The sequence below is a fragment of the Pogoniulus pusillus genome, chromosome 31, assembly GCF_015220805.1.
Source record: "Pogoniulus pusillus isolate bPogPus1 chromosome 31, bPogPus1.pri, whole genome shotgun sequence".
NCBI classification, from domain to species: Eukaryota; Metazoa; Chordata; class Aves; order Piciformes; family Lybiidae; genus Pogoniulus; species Pogoniulus pusillus.
Window position 1 is genome coordinate 10093732 of NC_087294.1, and position 15844 is coordinate 10109575.

The 15844-nt window shown below is 40.5% G+C and overlaps 1 protein-coding gene across 3 annotated transcripts; it reads right to left on the reverse strand.

Annotated features, from left to right (window-relative positions):
- Positions 1 to 1001: 1001 nt before the first annotated feature.
- On the reverse strand, positions 1002 to 15084 carry TBPL1 (TATA-box binding protein like 1). 3 transcript variants are annotated; one of them, XM_064169512.1, is made up of 7 exons: positions 14996 to 15084; positions 8615 to 8801; positions 7864 to 7946; positions 6865 to 6928; positions 5092 to 5195; positions 4905 to 4999; positions 1002 to 2263 (listed from the first exon to the last, which is right to left on the reverse strand). In XM_064169512.1, exons 2-7 carry the CDS (start codon positions 8747 to 8749, stop codon positions 2193 to 2195), a joined length of 552 nt encoding a protein of 183 aa, XP_064025582.1. In that variant the 5' UTR covers positions 8750 to 8801; positions 14996 to 15084; the 3' UTR covers positions 1002 to 2192. The 3 variants fall into 3 exon arrangements, with proteins under 3 accessions (XP_064025582.1, XP_064025583.1, XP_064025584.1); XM_064169513.1 differs by lacking the exon at positions 14996 to 15084 and adding an exon at positions 14870 to 14965; XM_064169514.1 differs by lacking the exon at positions 14996 to 15084 and adding an exon at positions 14573 to 14749.
- Positions 15085 to 15844: the final 760 nt, after the last annotated feature.

The window sequence follows — 15844 nt, forward strand, 5'->3', positions numbered from 1 at the left end:
CCAACAGTTTGAGGTCCTCTTGGAGCTAGGATAGATGAGCACACAGTTCAAGGCATCTTTTATCTGCTGTTATTCTCTTTTTCAATACTACCCTGCAAGTTTAGTACTGTGCCTTTTTTGTTCCCTTACAGGCTGTCACAAAGACCTCAAACTGCTAGCATGGATCTAACCAGCACTTCAAAAAAAAAAAAAAGCAGTTATTTTAATACATTGCAGCTTATTATTACCTTTCATTTTTGTTATAACAGGCACATTTCATGCTAAGTGACAGCACTAATGAAAAAGCAAAATGTTCCTCTTTCACCATGGATAAATTTAGGAGACACATATGCTTTATAAAAGCTCTAGAATTTCACTGGTACCACTCAAAGTGCTTTGTCAATTTGATACAAAAAGGGCAAGTCTAATCTAAGACACCTAATGTAGTTGTAATGACCAAACCCTCATTTATTTAGGACTACACTTTGTTCCTGCAAAACCCATTATAACTTTGTTCAAATACCTTCTGCTTTTTCCTTTCTTAAATTGTAATAGTGTTCTCTAAGGGTGGTCTACCCCTTGCTTTCTCTGACTTTTCACAACATCTGAGGTCCACATTCTCTTCTACACAATCTGGAAAGCTTGCACATTAACCATCCCTGTTCTTCATCATGAATTCCATGACTCTTGAACTCAACTTAGTGGTTTCCTAGTTGCATGTTCTCTCTTCCCTACACTGCCTACACTTAGCTTGAAAGGCCTTTTGTGAATCTATCACTTAAGAATTGTGGCAAATTGCTGCTTCTTTTTACTCTGACAGATTTGAACCATTACATCAGATAGGTCAAATACATTATCATAGGCATCTGCTTCTCCAGGATGTTCTTTCACCTTTCTCTTGCAACTATGACTTCTGGTACAGATCCAGCTCCTGGTTTACTATTTTTATGCTCACTAACTTACACAGCACACAATAAAAGTGTAACATTTCTCTTCAATGAGATAGGGAAAAAAGACATACATACATTTATACATATTTATTGTAACTTTTTAAAAGTATCATTTGCAGTTATTTTTAAGCATTCACCTCTCTTTTTGCTTCAAATGTGCACTTACTGAGAGAAACATCTACTGGCTTCTGAGTCCAAGGTTAATACCAATACATGCCACAACCAAGCTTCGTTGCTTGTTGGTAGCTCCTGTCATGAAAATATACAGTAAGAAGAGTGTAGAAAAGGTCTGTGTTAATCATTCAGCAATAGGCTGGGGCTGGATTAGTGTGACCACGCCATCTTCTTGCACTGAAGCACAACACCACCTTCCTGAAAACCGAAGCTTACGCAGTAACTTGTTCTGTTTTGCATCCAGCAGGTGGACAAGGCAGTCGTTTTTTTCCTACAGTAGCTTCTTTAGCTGACAAAGTTTCCTCATCATCTACAGGAAAACACTTGCTGTAGATCTTTACATTTAGAAATGTCTTCTCATCGTGTAACAGCAAGAAAATACTTGAAGTCTGGCAAGTAGTTAGGAGAACTGGGAACAAACCAAATTTCACCCTCAGATAAACATACTTAACTACTAGAGATCTCTAAACCACACACAAAATCTTACACATACTACGAATAGAAACAGAAGTTATCAGCAAAAGACTATTCTTACATTGTTTCAAATTAATTTGCAACTATACAATTTTAACTGTAATAGAAAAAGGGGAAAGGAATATAACGGGTATGAAGAGAAATATTTTCCAAACTTTTATTTGTGCACATTCATCAGGTGAAAAAGATAACTTTTACAGCTTCTTTGGTGCCCAATATTCAGCATACAAAAATGTAAAAGGCTATTCACAAACAAAACACAAGCTCAAACTGAAAACAAAAAAAAGGAAAAAAAAAACGTTTTAAAGGTAGTGCACATCGTGATAGCTTTGCTTATGAATACACAGAAATTACTGCAAAAATAAATAGAATGTCTTTTTTTTTAAAGCAGCAATTTCATATCTTGTAAACTTCCATTTTTACAATACAGCACTGTTAAGAGTAAAATCCAAAAGAACTGGAGTCTACACTGTAGCCATGAGCAAGTAAAAGTCCTTATTCCTCTGCTATGATTGGTCCAGTTTTCCTTTTTTTTTTTGCTTTTAGTCCAATGTGCAGCAGTCTTTAAAGGTGCTTGGTTAGGGAACCTAACCATCAAGTGGTGGATTATGAAAGTTATTTCCTGCTTTCAAACACGAATGGGTAAATCTGTTCCACGGCACTGGCAACAGCCTTTACGTTTGGCCCTGAGACATATTTAAAACAATAAAAGAAGTAGGAAGAGAAAAATCAGGGAAACAGAAATTAAAACAACAGCATCTCCAAAATAACATTAACCTTTTCAGCTACTTTATACTGTAGGCAAAAAGAATTTCTTCTCCGTTTCTCCCAACCTGAAGCGTTCCTCTAATTGCTTTAACTTCCAAGCAAAGACTCTGGCATGGAATCTGCAAGAGGTTCTACACCAGTCAGTTTGACTGAAAAATAAGCAATAATGTAATTTAATTTCATAACAACTTGGGGGCTTTTGGATTTACTGGCTTAAACAGTCAGCCCAGAAGGCAGGGGCTGTGTAGCAGAGGTAAAAATAAATACTAAGCTAATCTTCTAGGAATTTTTATTACTGAGAGCCTAGCAATTTTTGTGTCTTGTTTTGAAAGCTTACCAACAAAGACTACTGCTAAATAATTCCTGATTTAACTCAAGTATCTTTCAAGACAGACTATTTTATTTTTCACAAGTACAGACTCTAACATTTTAGTCCAGATTTTGCATATAGATTCACCACTGATCTTAGGGTAAAAACCTGCAAGTCAGGGAATGGTTACTGTCTCAGGATGAAGCATCTGAAGGTTATCTAACATGATCTAAAAGCATTTGGGGAAAGAAAAAGAAGAATGAACTTACTAGAGCATTTTAAGCAGTGAACAATTATGATTGCAAATAAGCAAGCAGTAAAATGCCAGAAATTCATCCTGGATAGAAGTTAGGTGATGCAGATAAATGAAAACAGCAATTTCTCATGTGCTTGGATGCCTGTGAACTCAGGGGTTTTTTTGCATCACTCTAACACTTCCAAAGTTTCTTCTGAGTATAGAGAACTGTTCTAAATGGTTCCCCAAAATAATCATAAATACATTATAAATTTGTGCTAGTTTGAAGATAGCTAAAATGTTTTGGTGAGAAGAACTAGAATACAGGCTGTGAAAAGGAAACAATGGTGATATCTACTTCACTCATAGGCTTGCTGAGATGTGTAAGAATAAGAACAAAAATCGAGATAAGGGAATTGCTGTCTGGGCTTTGGGCTGAACATCTCTCTCTATCCTAACCTGCCGTCTGTGTGACTAATCCATCTGTTTCCTAACTCCCCTGGCCAATCCACCATACTACCTTAAACAGAAGGCAAGATCTTGGGTAAGGTTGAGGAGTGGGAGGAAGGTGGAAGGGTGATAGAGAGCCCTTCCGAGGGACTCAGGTTTCTGGAAGGGCTGCTGTGTTTCTGTATTACCTTTTAACTTGTATATTTCCGTATCTATTGTAAATACCTGCTTGTCTATTGTGCTAAGCTGTAAATATAAAGCTTCCTTCAATGTGACTGCTGTTACAGAAATGCAAGTGTTAGAGGAAGACAGAGTTATAGAAATATATATGAAGTTATGGGGTTTATTCTGTATCATTTTAACAGTGACTCTATAAAAAAATCTGACTTTTCCTATCTGGAAACCTCTGGTGGACAGCTCCACATAGCAAAGAGTGGAAAATGAAAATTAAGAAGAGAGGGGAAAAAACATGGCATGGCATGGCATCTTCGAAACTGAGGACAACCTAGTCTCTCATTACTGTGAACAGTTCTGGAGCCCTCGACATGAGAAGGATGTCAAACTGTTGGAGTAGGTCCAGAGGAGGGCCACCAAGATGCTCAGAGGGCTGAAGCACCTCAGCCATGAGGACAAGCTACAAGAGTTGGGGCTCTTCAGCCTGGAGAACAGAAGGCTTGAAGAAGACCTTGTAATGGCCTTCCAAGTATCTGAAGGGGGCCGACAGAAAGGCTGGGGAGGGACTATTGACAAGGTCTTGTAATGACAGGATGAGGATTAATGGTTTTAAACTGGCAAAGGGGAGATTTAAACTACTTATTAGGAAGAAGCTCTTTACAGTGAGGGTGGTGAGACACTGGAACAGGTTGCCTAGGGAGGTTGTGGCTGCTCCCTCCCTGGAGATGCTGAATGCCAGGTTGGATGAGGCCTTGAGTGACCTGTTCTAGTGGGAGGCTGCTCTGTAGAGGGGGGCTGGAACTAGATGATCTTTGAGGTCTCTGCCAACCTAAACCATTCTATGATTACAAGGGAAAGATCACTGATGCCTAGAATTCGCATGGTGGTTCACTTTCAGTAGAGTCTTAACAGAAGAGAGAGCAGAAATGTGAAGAATGGCAAGCATTGGTTAACCTCATTTATGACAAAATGCTGTGCTACCCTAAAAGTTTTTGTGAATGACAAGTTAGGAGACATGTATTTATGAAAGGTATGTAAATGTTACAGTCAGCATAGTTTACAGCTCAATGAAGCCAAAAAAAGAAAGACAATTCTAATATTTAAATAAACACTAAATACTTGTATTCCCAAGTCCTATCTCACTTTTGTTTTCATGAAAAAGAGACTATGTACTTTCAGTCAAAGTAATTTTTGAACCTACCAATAATAACATTTTCCCTACAACTCTTCCAGAACTCAGAACTTGCATTCAAAAACAAACTGAGTGCTAGCACTGGGAAACAAAATCTCTTCAACATATCCATTTCAAATATCTTCCCTTCCTCAACCTACTGGCCCTAAAATTAAATATTCCCAACAAGTTAAATATTTATTTTTGACATCAAAATACCTGTAACTGTGATACTGCCTGTGGAAAAAATCTGTAAGGTAGCTCGGAGAGTTTTTATTCTGTAACATACGGCAGGATGAAGTTCTGGTTCATAACTAGAAAACAAAATGAAAGATAAAAAAGAGAGATCTAGAACTGAAAAAGAAAAGCTTATCAAGTATACCAAGACAATAAAATCCTACTGTACCTCGCATGAGGTCTGTTATTCTTCGTAAATTCTGGCAGTCTGATCTCAAAGGGCATGTTGCACACTGCTAAAACATTCACAACTTTAAAATCTGTGAAAATTACCTTTTCAAAAGAGAGGGAAAAAAAAAAGACATTAGAAATTCAGTTTATGGCAAGGCAGAGATATGGGCAGCCAAAAAAAAAGTAAGTTAGAAGAGTATTAATTAGAATTACTTTGATGACACTTCAAAATGAAAATCTCAACAGTACTTAGACTCCAATTGCTTCCTTTATCCTTCTACAGTACAGTAACTGTTGAAGTAGGTATTACACAGTCACATTATATGGTTACATTACAGCCTGAGGGAGAAACAGCTCATATTGCTGCACTAAACACCTCTAAATTGAAAACAAACTAAATTAAGTAGCTCATGGAACACTAAAATAAGCAGAGAAAAAGCTTAAGTTTCATTGTTACAAGAATGCTATGCAATTTGAAAACTTCTTTAATGCCTTATTGCTAGGTAACATTTTTATCAAAGCCAAAACTAATGGTGGTAATTGGTTTAAATTTCCAGCGGTCAGTACAGCAAGCTGCCTATTCCATGGCTTTCTGAAAACCAGCTCAAACTATTAGCTTTCAGTTAGTCTTTACCACAACCACTTCAGATGACAATAAAACAGCCAACAGACAATTCCTAAATCAACAAGTAAGAGTGCTGAGAAGTCAGTGCTGGAGACATCACTGAAAGAACTTTTGTTCATTATCTGAGATTGCCTAAACTTCAGTATTCCTCAGTCAAAACTTTTTAGAGCGATACTAGCAGTAGAAGCAATTTATCCTTATTACAGCTCAACTATCAATTTAATCTTAAGAATATATTCCATTTAACCCATTCACTTTGTAATAAAACTGTGCATCCAAAGTGAAACACTGTTCAGTTCACTGATTTAATGTTCTATCCCATCTTCAAGAGGATGGGTTTTATGTATGCATGCATAACAGTGACCAACTTCTGCTTGAGTCTGATGCAGCATTACCAGGATGCCTGTCACCACTGCTTTTATGTACCACCACAGCTAGCCCCTGCCTGCCAAAGGACAGGCACTGTGTCTATTGAAGTACCTGCCCTTAAACAGTTAGGTAACCAGCACAACTGATTGCCAGGAAGTTTCAGAGTACTGAAATCTGTCATTTTAAGTCATTCATCAGTAAAGGCTGGGTTTAGCCTTTACTATGAATTGCAAATGATGGTGTGTGCCTAGTAATGTTAACCTAAAATCAGAAAAAACCCAGAGGTTTCATGTACAAAGTATTTCATTTGGTTTCTTTCCTGCTGTGCAACCTGACAGTGCAGAAGCATTTTCCTCCCTTTTTAATTACAGAAGTTCAAACTTGCTCTTAATACAATGGACATGTATCTGCTATTCCACCAGGTATGAGGAAAATTATGTTTAAATGACAGTTAGGATTTATGCTATTCAGCACTTATTCCAAATAAATCTGTCAAGATATTGTAAGTGCTGTCCAAGAAACATCTGTAGGTGGTTCATTTATTAAACAAGTTTTGTTGTTCATTAGCCAGTGAAGAGGCACTGCTCTAAGCTGCCAAATGAAACTCAGATCCACAAAATAAATCAGCATCTAGAAAATGTATGCAGACACAAAAGGGGCATCTGAGGGGAAACATGTTCATTGCTAAATAATTATGATCCCTCATTTTTCTTTCTTTCTAATCAACAGACTACCAGCCTTGTTCAAGTCACACAAGTCCTTTTTCATTAGAATTACCTGAAAACCTAGTTTCTGTAGACTACGAGCTAATCGTCTGGCACCAAATTTAGCTTCTTCTTCACTATAAAAGAGAGAGAAAAGAATGTAGCATTAACAGAAACAGACTGTATATTTGAGTGCACACATACCACAACAGCTATTCATTCTACAAAACAAACAGCATGTAGTGCATGAACCATGATGGCGTGAACAGCCTTACTTTCATCCTACTGTATGCATCACATTAGAACTATTCAGATGGGGTTCTTTATGCCCTATTTGAACACTATCTTCTCATTTGGCCCCAGCTAAAGTAGGAGATGTATTCTGATCATCCATGATACTTAAATACTCTTAGGAGACAATTCTGATCATGAGTAGTCTGGAGTTAAAATCATCTTGGACTCAGTGATCTCCTTTGGTCCCTTCCAACCCCTAAAACCCTGTGAACCTGTGATTTTCTACTTTGAAACAAAGATCATGAACAGATAGTATTCAAGTTGACTACTGTACTTTATCCTCACTCCACGCAGACATAACTTAAAGGAATTCAGCTGTCAAATAGTTTAGCAAATCTCAGATGCACCTGACCTGACAGTCTGCACTTGCACCTTTCCAGTCCCTTAATACTGTATAACTCAAATTCAGGTGGGGGTTTGGGTAAGAGATATCTATTCCTCAAAAAAGGTTATATCTTCCCCAGTTTCAAGTTCTGACTAAAACTAGGATTCTTAAGGGAGCTGTCAAATAAAGTGTCCAAGATTTTCTTCATAAAATGCTTTTCACTGCTGGTCTCCTAGAAGGCTGAACTGATGTTGCTTAAGATTTCAACTCAGTCTGAGGTAGAGATTTTTTCACATACAAAATTTCCTCCTAACCACGCAGCTTGGCAAGGATCTATGTGTAACCCAGTGTGAGTGAATCTCAGCAGTGGCAAGTACTGTCTCTTCCCATCTTTTTTGTTACATTAAAAAAGGCAAGAATTTACAGCTAAAGAAAGAATCCTCATAAACTCACCTTGTGGCTCCTGTGCAAATAACTTTTCCTGAGGACCAAATGGTGGCCGTAATCCTAGGTTTCCTAAGCTTCATTAATACTTTCTAAAGAGAAAAATAGAAGTGGAAGAGCTGGAAATTAGTGGTAGTTCAATTTCATACTGGAAAATAAATAAACTGTTTGCCAAATCAACTGCCACACCAATACTTCTTTTATTTTTGAGACCCCTGAACTGTCCCTTCATCTCTTTCAGTAATTAAGAAAAAAAATACACAAACAAATCAAACACCACAAAAACTCAAACTCATCTCCTGAGAAAAGCAAAATATGTATGTAATATCTTGGTCAGTTTAGCATTTACAAAACAGATAAAATGAAACTATTCTCCTCTGAATAAAATGTTGAAAGCCAGGAGCATTGTACTAATTTTTTTTCCTTATTACAGTGACTCCCATGTTGCTGACTTCTCATCAGGATATATTCTCTTGACAAAATTAACAAAAGGGAGTCAACGCTGACCCCGAGGTGTAAGATTTCTCACCTCATCTTATACTAAATATTCGCCTCACCATTTGCAGTCTTCTGAGACACTATTTACCCACTCGTCCTACCCTATGTTTAGTATACCACACACCAAATATCTATCATGACAGAAACTCTGAGGTAAACCTGTGCTTTTCTCTATCCACCACACACAGATATCAGACAAAAGAACGTTTATCTTAAGGAATGTTCTTCAAACCAGCTAAGTTAGGTATGTTGAATCTCTTACCCCAACATCACGCTTGTAAATCACATTTGCTCCCTCTAGCGCGATCTTCCGCAAGTTTAAATGACATCTTGTTCTAAAAACACACACTACATTTGTGATTAAAATGTCCAATGCAACATCACTGTCCGCATCCATTGGGGTGATTTACAGCTCAGTTTTCCCACCAGCTCACCATGAAGATCACATCCTGAGAAATGGAAATTATAGAAGTTAAACACAGCGGTAGAAAATGGCCTACTAATGCCACTGTATACATCCTTCCTTTAAACGAGACAAAAAGCAGAAGTGATTACACTCTGACTCATCTAAGTTAACTGTGTGTGGGGAAGGTGGGTGTCTGTATGCTATAAAATAGGTTACTTGTTTAAAGCCATGTTGCCAGACTTAACAGCAATAAAGTGTGTATACACATATACAATATTTAAACTTGCCAGTTAAATATGTTACAACTCTTACCAACTATATTAGGACACAGTGAAGATTACTGAAACTTTTTCCATAGCTCCAGTGGATAATCTTTCCTCAGCTCATTTGAGGATGTCATTAGACACCTCAGGAAAATGCATTTCTCTGACTGCTGAAGTTGATAATTCCGAACAGCTTGACATTTGTGTTGGAATGGATGAGCCTGCCGAGTAACTTTGAACTAACACGGGTTACACAAACTGCAGCTTGTAGACAGCCTGCTATCACAGCTTTCCCATCTTCAGCCAGCACTCTTGGCCTATCTCCCTCAGTGTAATAGCATAATGCAAGCTATACAAAATGTCCTGGTGGTAGCAGCCGTCTGGGTTGAGCTGCAGTGGCCTCTCATCCCCATCTGCACTGCCTGCAGGAACTGCATATTGTACATGAGGGGCAAAACTGAGTGGTTTGGAGGAAAAGGAGTTAATCATGAAGGCAAAGGATGGCTGTCCAGTGCACGCACAGTACACCTAAGGCAACAGAAAATGTCCAGTCTACCAGTGCACACTGAAGGTAACACTCCCAACACATCTCAACTGGGGAGAAGGATCATGAGATGAAGAGTCGGGTTACCATTCAGCCCAGCCTGAGATTGCTTGACATCTCAAACCTCAAGTGAAGTTATTTGGGGAAAGGAAAGGAGAGAAGAGCAAGACTATATACAGTGGAAAGGACTTAAAATATCTCACTGTTTGCAGAACAGTGTAAAAATCTTAGTTTTACTTAAGGAGAAGTACATTGTAGCCTAAGAGACAGCGGCAATATTATCTAGATCCATTCAGCTAAAATTTTAGTATCAGAAAGCAAAGATAATAATCAAAGAAAAATAGTCAGATACATGAAATGCTCTATATGGTTACTGCCACGTAGAGAGCAGGTGACTACACATTGAGAACAGCAATATATGTAAATAGACTGCAATGTATTTATCACTTCAGCTGTTTGGCCTACATTCTATATGAGAAATCTTCAAGATACAAAATTAATGTCACAATTAGTATTTTCATCTGACTATGACTTCTTGAACATCATGCCATATTCTCCAATCTAAAACTCACTCCAAGTGCACCTTTGACTAAAATTCACTGACAACACAGAAGTAATAAACTACAAGGCAGGTGTGCATAATGTACTTGGTCAACTGCTGTGACAGTTGCTGCTTCTATTGTGCAGCTTGTTCCCAGCTGAAAGAATTCTTCTGTAACTGTTGGCTTGTCCAATGTGAGAAAAAGCAAGAGAGATGAAAACACAGAGAAGAGATGAAGAAACAGCAAGAGAAAAGCAGAAAAACCAAAGGGTATGTGTAGGGATTGGGGGGAAAGCAGGCGAAGAGAACAAACAGTAACTAATTAGTATTCCTGGATCCTTCTTTTAAAATTAAAAATTACATAAATTCTCAAAGATAGAAATGAGTTACCCCATCTGGTTTTGATGGACTACTACAGATTGGGTTAGCAATTTATGGCACCAGATCCAAAGATAGCACATGTGCAGATTTTGAATGGCATGCAGGCAGGGCCAGCACAGAGCTGGAACCCGTGGCATCCTCAGAGAGGCATTTGTTTTCACCCTGGCTCCAACTCTTGGCTCTCACTGAGTTCACTTACTGGAACCCAGGAATGACTGCTATACATGAAAACAAGATACCTCAGATCAACAGTGTCTCCCAATTATCAGCAGGTTTCTGCTGGCACCCTCTATCTCTACACTCTGAACTAGTATCAATGCTATACATAACACCTTTGAAAGGTTGCTAACTGCTAAGCAAACCCTAATACTGTATGACAATGTCCTCATAAAATTCTGATGGCTTGTCTCACATCAGGGGAGAGAAGTCATGTGCTTATTCAGAATAAAGGAAAATGTGGTTGAAAGAGAGGAAAATTACAATTTAAAAGGAAAAGATCTCTCCTTAAACAGGTATCTACAGAGGAGGGGGAAAAAAGCACATTAGTATGCTGTGAAGCTGTCAGTAAGGATGTTTTCGGCAATGATGGTGTACCTTGGTTAAAAAGTACAGCCTACTCTCACAGATTTTAATGGGAGAAAAATCACATGATTTTACAGTAGTGTGCCCCCATTTTCATTACCATATTCTGAAAGTTCAAGACAACTAAATTTGAGCTGTAGCTAATATGCTTTGTGATATTCACTTAAAAAGGGACATAATTTCTTATAGAATCTGTATCTAAACATAGCATAAAAATACTGAAAACTGCCTTTAATGTTATTTGACCTAACAGAAGCATTTAACTGTTAAACTTACTTGAACACTGAACATTTCAATTAATTGCCAAGTTTTTCTAATCTGTATTGAGAAAACCTTTTATTTGCTGCTGCTAAACAGCAATGTTGTTGGAGAAACTGAATCCAAGTGTTAACAATTTTGAATGCATCTATTCCATTTAGCATAGAAACACAGCATTAACCTCTTCCAAGGCACAGCTCAAAGGCAGCTCAAAGTGCTTCTAGACTGCAGTACTTCTGTTCAAGCAGTGAGTGAGCACAACCTATTACAACCTCTGTCCTGAACATGTATTTTAATGTCTCACACTGTACAACAACAAAGAAACAAAACAAAACAAGAAGACAGAGACAAGACATTCTGCCACCTTTCTTTGGGAAGTCTCCAGGAAATACAGATCCATAGAAATAATGGGAATGGAAGCAAGCTAAACTTAAAAAATATCCACTATAGGAAAAAAACCCTTCACAATCTATTCTGAAGAACGTGTTTATAAAAAAAGGTATTACACTGATTCTCTTTAAAAAGAAAGAACCCAAGAAATCACAACAATAATATGCAGTTCCTATGCAGGTCTATGTCCAGTTGCATGAATTGCTGGAGCACAGAAGTACTAAATAGCGTTACTCTCTTCCTCAGTTTTCTCTTGGCTCTGTGCTATTGATGCACATTACTGTATCCCTGCTGCATAGTCATGATTTGTTATGCCATACCTCAAAATCTGCATTTCTGTCTCCTATCTGCAAAATGGAGAAGGAAATGCTCCCAGGCTTTTACAAATACATTTTGAGGCATGCAACAGCCTGACATAAGCCTGTTACTATTCCATATTTATGCATTACATTTGCAGAACAGAGAGACTCAGGACAAACCAAATATATTGTTCTTTTCAGTTCTGGATTTGCAAATGCCTAAGTTGATTTCATTGAGCTCAGCCCAGGTTTTGTAGATTAATTTTGCTCAGAGATTCTTCCATCTGAACCTTAGAATTTTGGCAGCTTAAATCTCGTTTCTAAAATTATCTTTTGCCAGTTAATGCTAACTTAGTAACAGACTAAACTTGAAAATAATGTACTAGTCTATATTGCTTACAGAAATATTCTGTATTTCTTTTGAATTATATACTTCACTCAGCTTTCTCCAGCACCAGAAACTAGCCTGCTTTGATTTCAAAATCTCTTACATGAGCATAACACAACTACCCCAACAAATTAAAAGGGTTAAATAAGTTTCTGCATAATTTTACCAAGTAAATGTTTTAAAGTTTGTTCTTTCTTTTCAAAGTAGATTTCAATGTAAGTTTCAGGGATACAGCTGGAATATTACCCCAACAATAAAAAAGGAGGAAAGAAAAAAAAGTTGATAAGTGAAGCCTGATAATAAACATAAAACCAACAAAACCTAACTCAAGGTTACTGGACACTGTAAAGTAATGTATTCTACACTGAAACATGATGAACTTCCCAGAATAAGCAATACTTTGGAGGAAGGAATGAGCACTCAGGTTCTCAAACAAAGCATTAACCACGCATCCCCAGTTAGGGCACAGCCACACTATTTTAGATACTATATAAAAACACATGAAGACAATCATTCTGCACTGAAAGTTTATGATCTAAAAAAAGCCAGCACTCTCTGCCTTCAAAAGTTCCAAAACAACCACACTATCATCATCAAAGAGAGAGGAAAGGCACTTGGGATGGAGTATGTAAACAAAGTATTTTAAGCTTTTGTCTACCTTTGATCCAAGAAACTCAGAGCTGTAAAGGTAGATGAGGGGTATCTAACAATGGTTATGTTAGTGTCAGAACAGTTTAATAAACACCTTTTTACCAGCAGTCCAAGTATAAGCAACTTCCACTGGTTATTTTTAACTTTGCTCCAAAGCAGTTCACCAACTGACCAACTCCACAAACAGTTCCAACAGCCCAGCTGAAGGCATATCTATCACTGCTGCACAACAGGCATTCATCAAACTAATGCTTGAAGATCATTTTAGAAAAAGCCAGCCAGAATCTTCAGAGGAGGACTGCTTATAAGAACAGAGAGTGTACAAAATAAAGCCAATGGGGAACAAGAAGAATCGATTTACATCCATCCACTGGAAGTGCATTTTTTTAAGATCTGTGTACAGCCCCTCAGGAAGCAAGTCCATATGAAATGCTAGAGGTGACAAATTCCTGAAGCTTGCTTGAATTCTTAGATAAGAAACGGCCAGGGTAGCAGGTGAACACCTCTCCAGACCTATGAGCAGCACGACTACTACTATGCTTAGAGAAAATCCTCTGGTCCAAACAACTTTCTAGTTACAGCCAATGAGCAAGTGGGACATGCTTTCACTTCTTGTCTCTACTGGCAAGTTAAACTGTCCCTAAGGCAACATGCCATCTTGAAGCTAATATTCTCACCTTTCGAGATCTGCACAGAATGAAACAAGTATTGGGGAAAAGGAGAAAATTTGCAAGTACATAAAACCAGTACCAAAGTCTGCTCAATTAGCCCAGTGCCCAGAGTGACGACACCAGCCATTATCATAAGCAAGTAGGGCACAAATGCCCAAACCCTGCTGTCAAATCCCTCAAATAAACCTACTGCATTCCCACGGATCTGGGGTCTTCCTGTACAAATCCAGTGGCAGGCATAAAGTGAGTTTATAGAACAAGACCAAGAAATCTGTTTTTTAAATAATTCATAGAGATTTTCCTCAGATCTTTCTCATAAAAAAAAGGTCTATTCATATTCAACGCAAGATTCACTTGCACCCAATTTAGTGCCATCTTTCCCTTGCAACATCCAGCTACAGCCAAATGTGAAGCATTAAGAACAATCCTTCAATCCTTCAGACCTTTATGGTGCGTAGAAGACTGTCCTAAGTATGACAAAAGTATGAATCGATGGGTTAGGTGACCATTCCAACTAGATAAAACAGTGCAAAGAAATAAACATTTGGTTTGCTGTTACAAAATATTCTAGCACAACAGGTAAGCCTCTCTCGAAGAGGTACCATCGGCGTGTCTCGAGTGAGGAAATTTTAAGCACTGTTCCTATTCACATAACTGGGAATCTCACTCGCAGCTCTCCATGAACCAGTGTCACAATACCCAGGTTAACGAGTAATTTTTTTCCCCTTTAACCCCAACCAAAAAACTTCTCCGGCCACCTCTGCGAAAACAAAGCGCATGCAGAGGCGGCCTAGCCACGCCGGTCTCCGCCGCTCGGCAGCGCTGGTTTACGAAGCGCTTCGCTACCTGGAGCGGCGCCGGCAGCCGCTGCAGGGGACGGGGATGTTACAAAGCCCCCAGGGCCGCGCACGCTATTTCGGGGACTCGGGTGAAGGGGCAATCGGTGGAAACCTTATAGCAACCTCGCCGGCTGCTGGAGATCGACCCGTTTTCCGTGGAAGATGCTCTGCCCCCTTCCTCTCTCCGACACAACGGCCCCAGCCACGCACCTCCCGCCGCAGGGAACAACGGACCGCGGCGGAAGGAGACAGCAGGGCCGCGGCGATGGGGGAGCGGGAGGAGGCCGCATGCGGCCTCCCTCACCGCAGTTTGAAGGGACGGGTGGGAGCGGGGCGGTTAGGGGTGTGCACGCGGGGACCCGACGGCCGCCTCGGCCGAGGCGGTGGCGAGGAGGAGGAGCGCGGCCCGTCGGCGGGCGGCAGCCGTTACCGTGCGGGCAGACGGGCAGCTGGGCAGGTGGCGGTGTTCGGGGCGGAGCGGGGTGCCGGCTGCTAGGCGCCCCGCCGCTGGCGCCCGGCGGCGTTCCGGGTCCTGGGCCGACTCCCCCCGACAATAAACATCCCCCAACGCCGCGGGCATAGACACGGCGCCGGCTAGAGCGGCCGCCGGAAGTCACGACGGCAGGAGGGGAGGAAGGGGGCCGCGCTAGCAGCGCACTTCCGCTTTCGTCTGCCACCCTTTGGGGTGCTGCTGGCCGAAAGCGCCAGCACCGCCCGGGGCGGGGAGGGGGAGCTGGCGGCTCCGGGCCGCCCCGCTGTGGCCTAACCGGGCAGTTACCGCGCCGGCCCTAGCTCCGAGGTGCTGAAACCCGCCAGCGCTAGCCGCCTGTTGTAGTGCTGGCGCTTGACTCAGCGCCCCAGTTCGGGCGCGGAGACTGACTCTTAGCTGTGCCAGGGCATCTGTCGCGTACTGCTCCGGAGCAACCGCGTTGCCTCAGCTCCCTGGGGAGCTGGCGAGGCCGCGCAGCCGGCTGGGAGTTGTTTTTGGGTTTGTTTTTGTTGGCAGTGCAGCAGGAGGGCTGGCCTTAACGCCGCTCTGGAAACACCTGTCTGCAGCCAGACCGTGGTACGCTGGCTTTGCCAACTGATCCAGGCTTTATCCCTAACACACTGCCTGCGGCAGCATCTTTGGCGGCAAACCAGCGGGAGATCTGATCGAGTTTGCATATCGGATAGTGTGAATGCTCATGGCACATACGTGTTTTTTTTCCGTGAGGCTACTTACCCTTAAACCACTAGAGCTTGCTGCAGCTTTGCTGCTATGTGCATTCTGACCGAA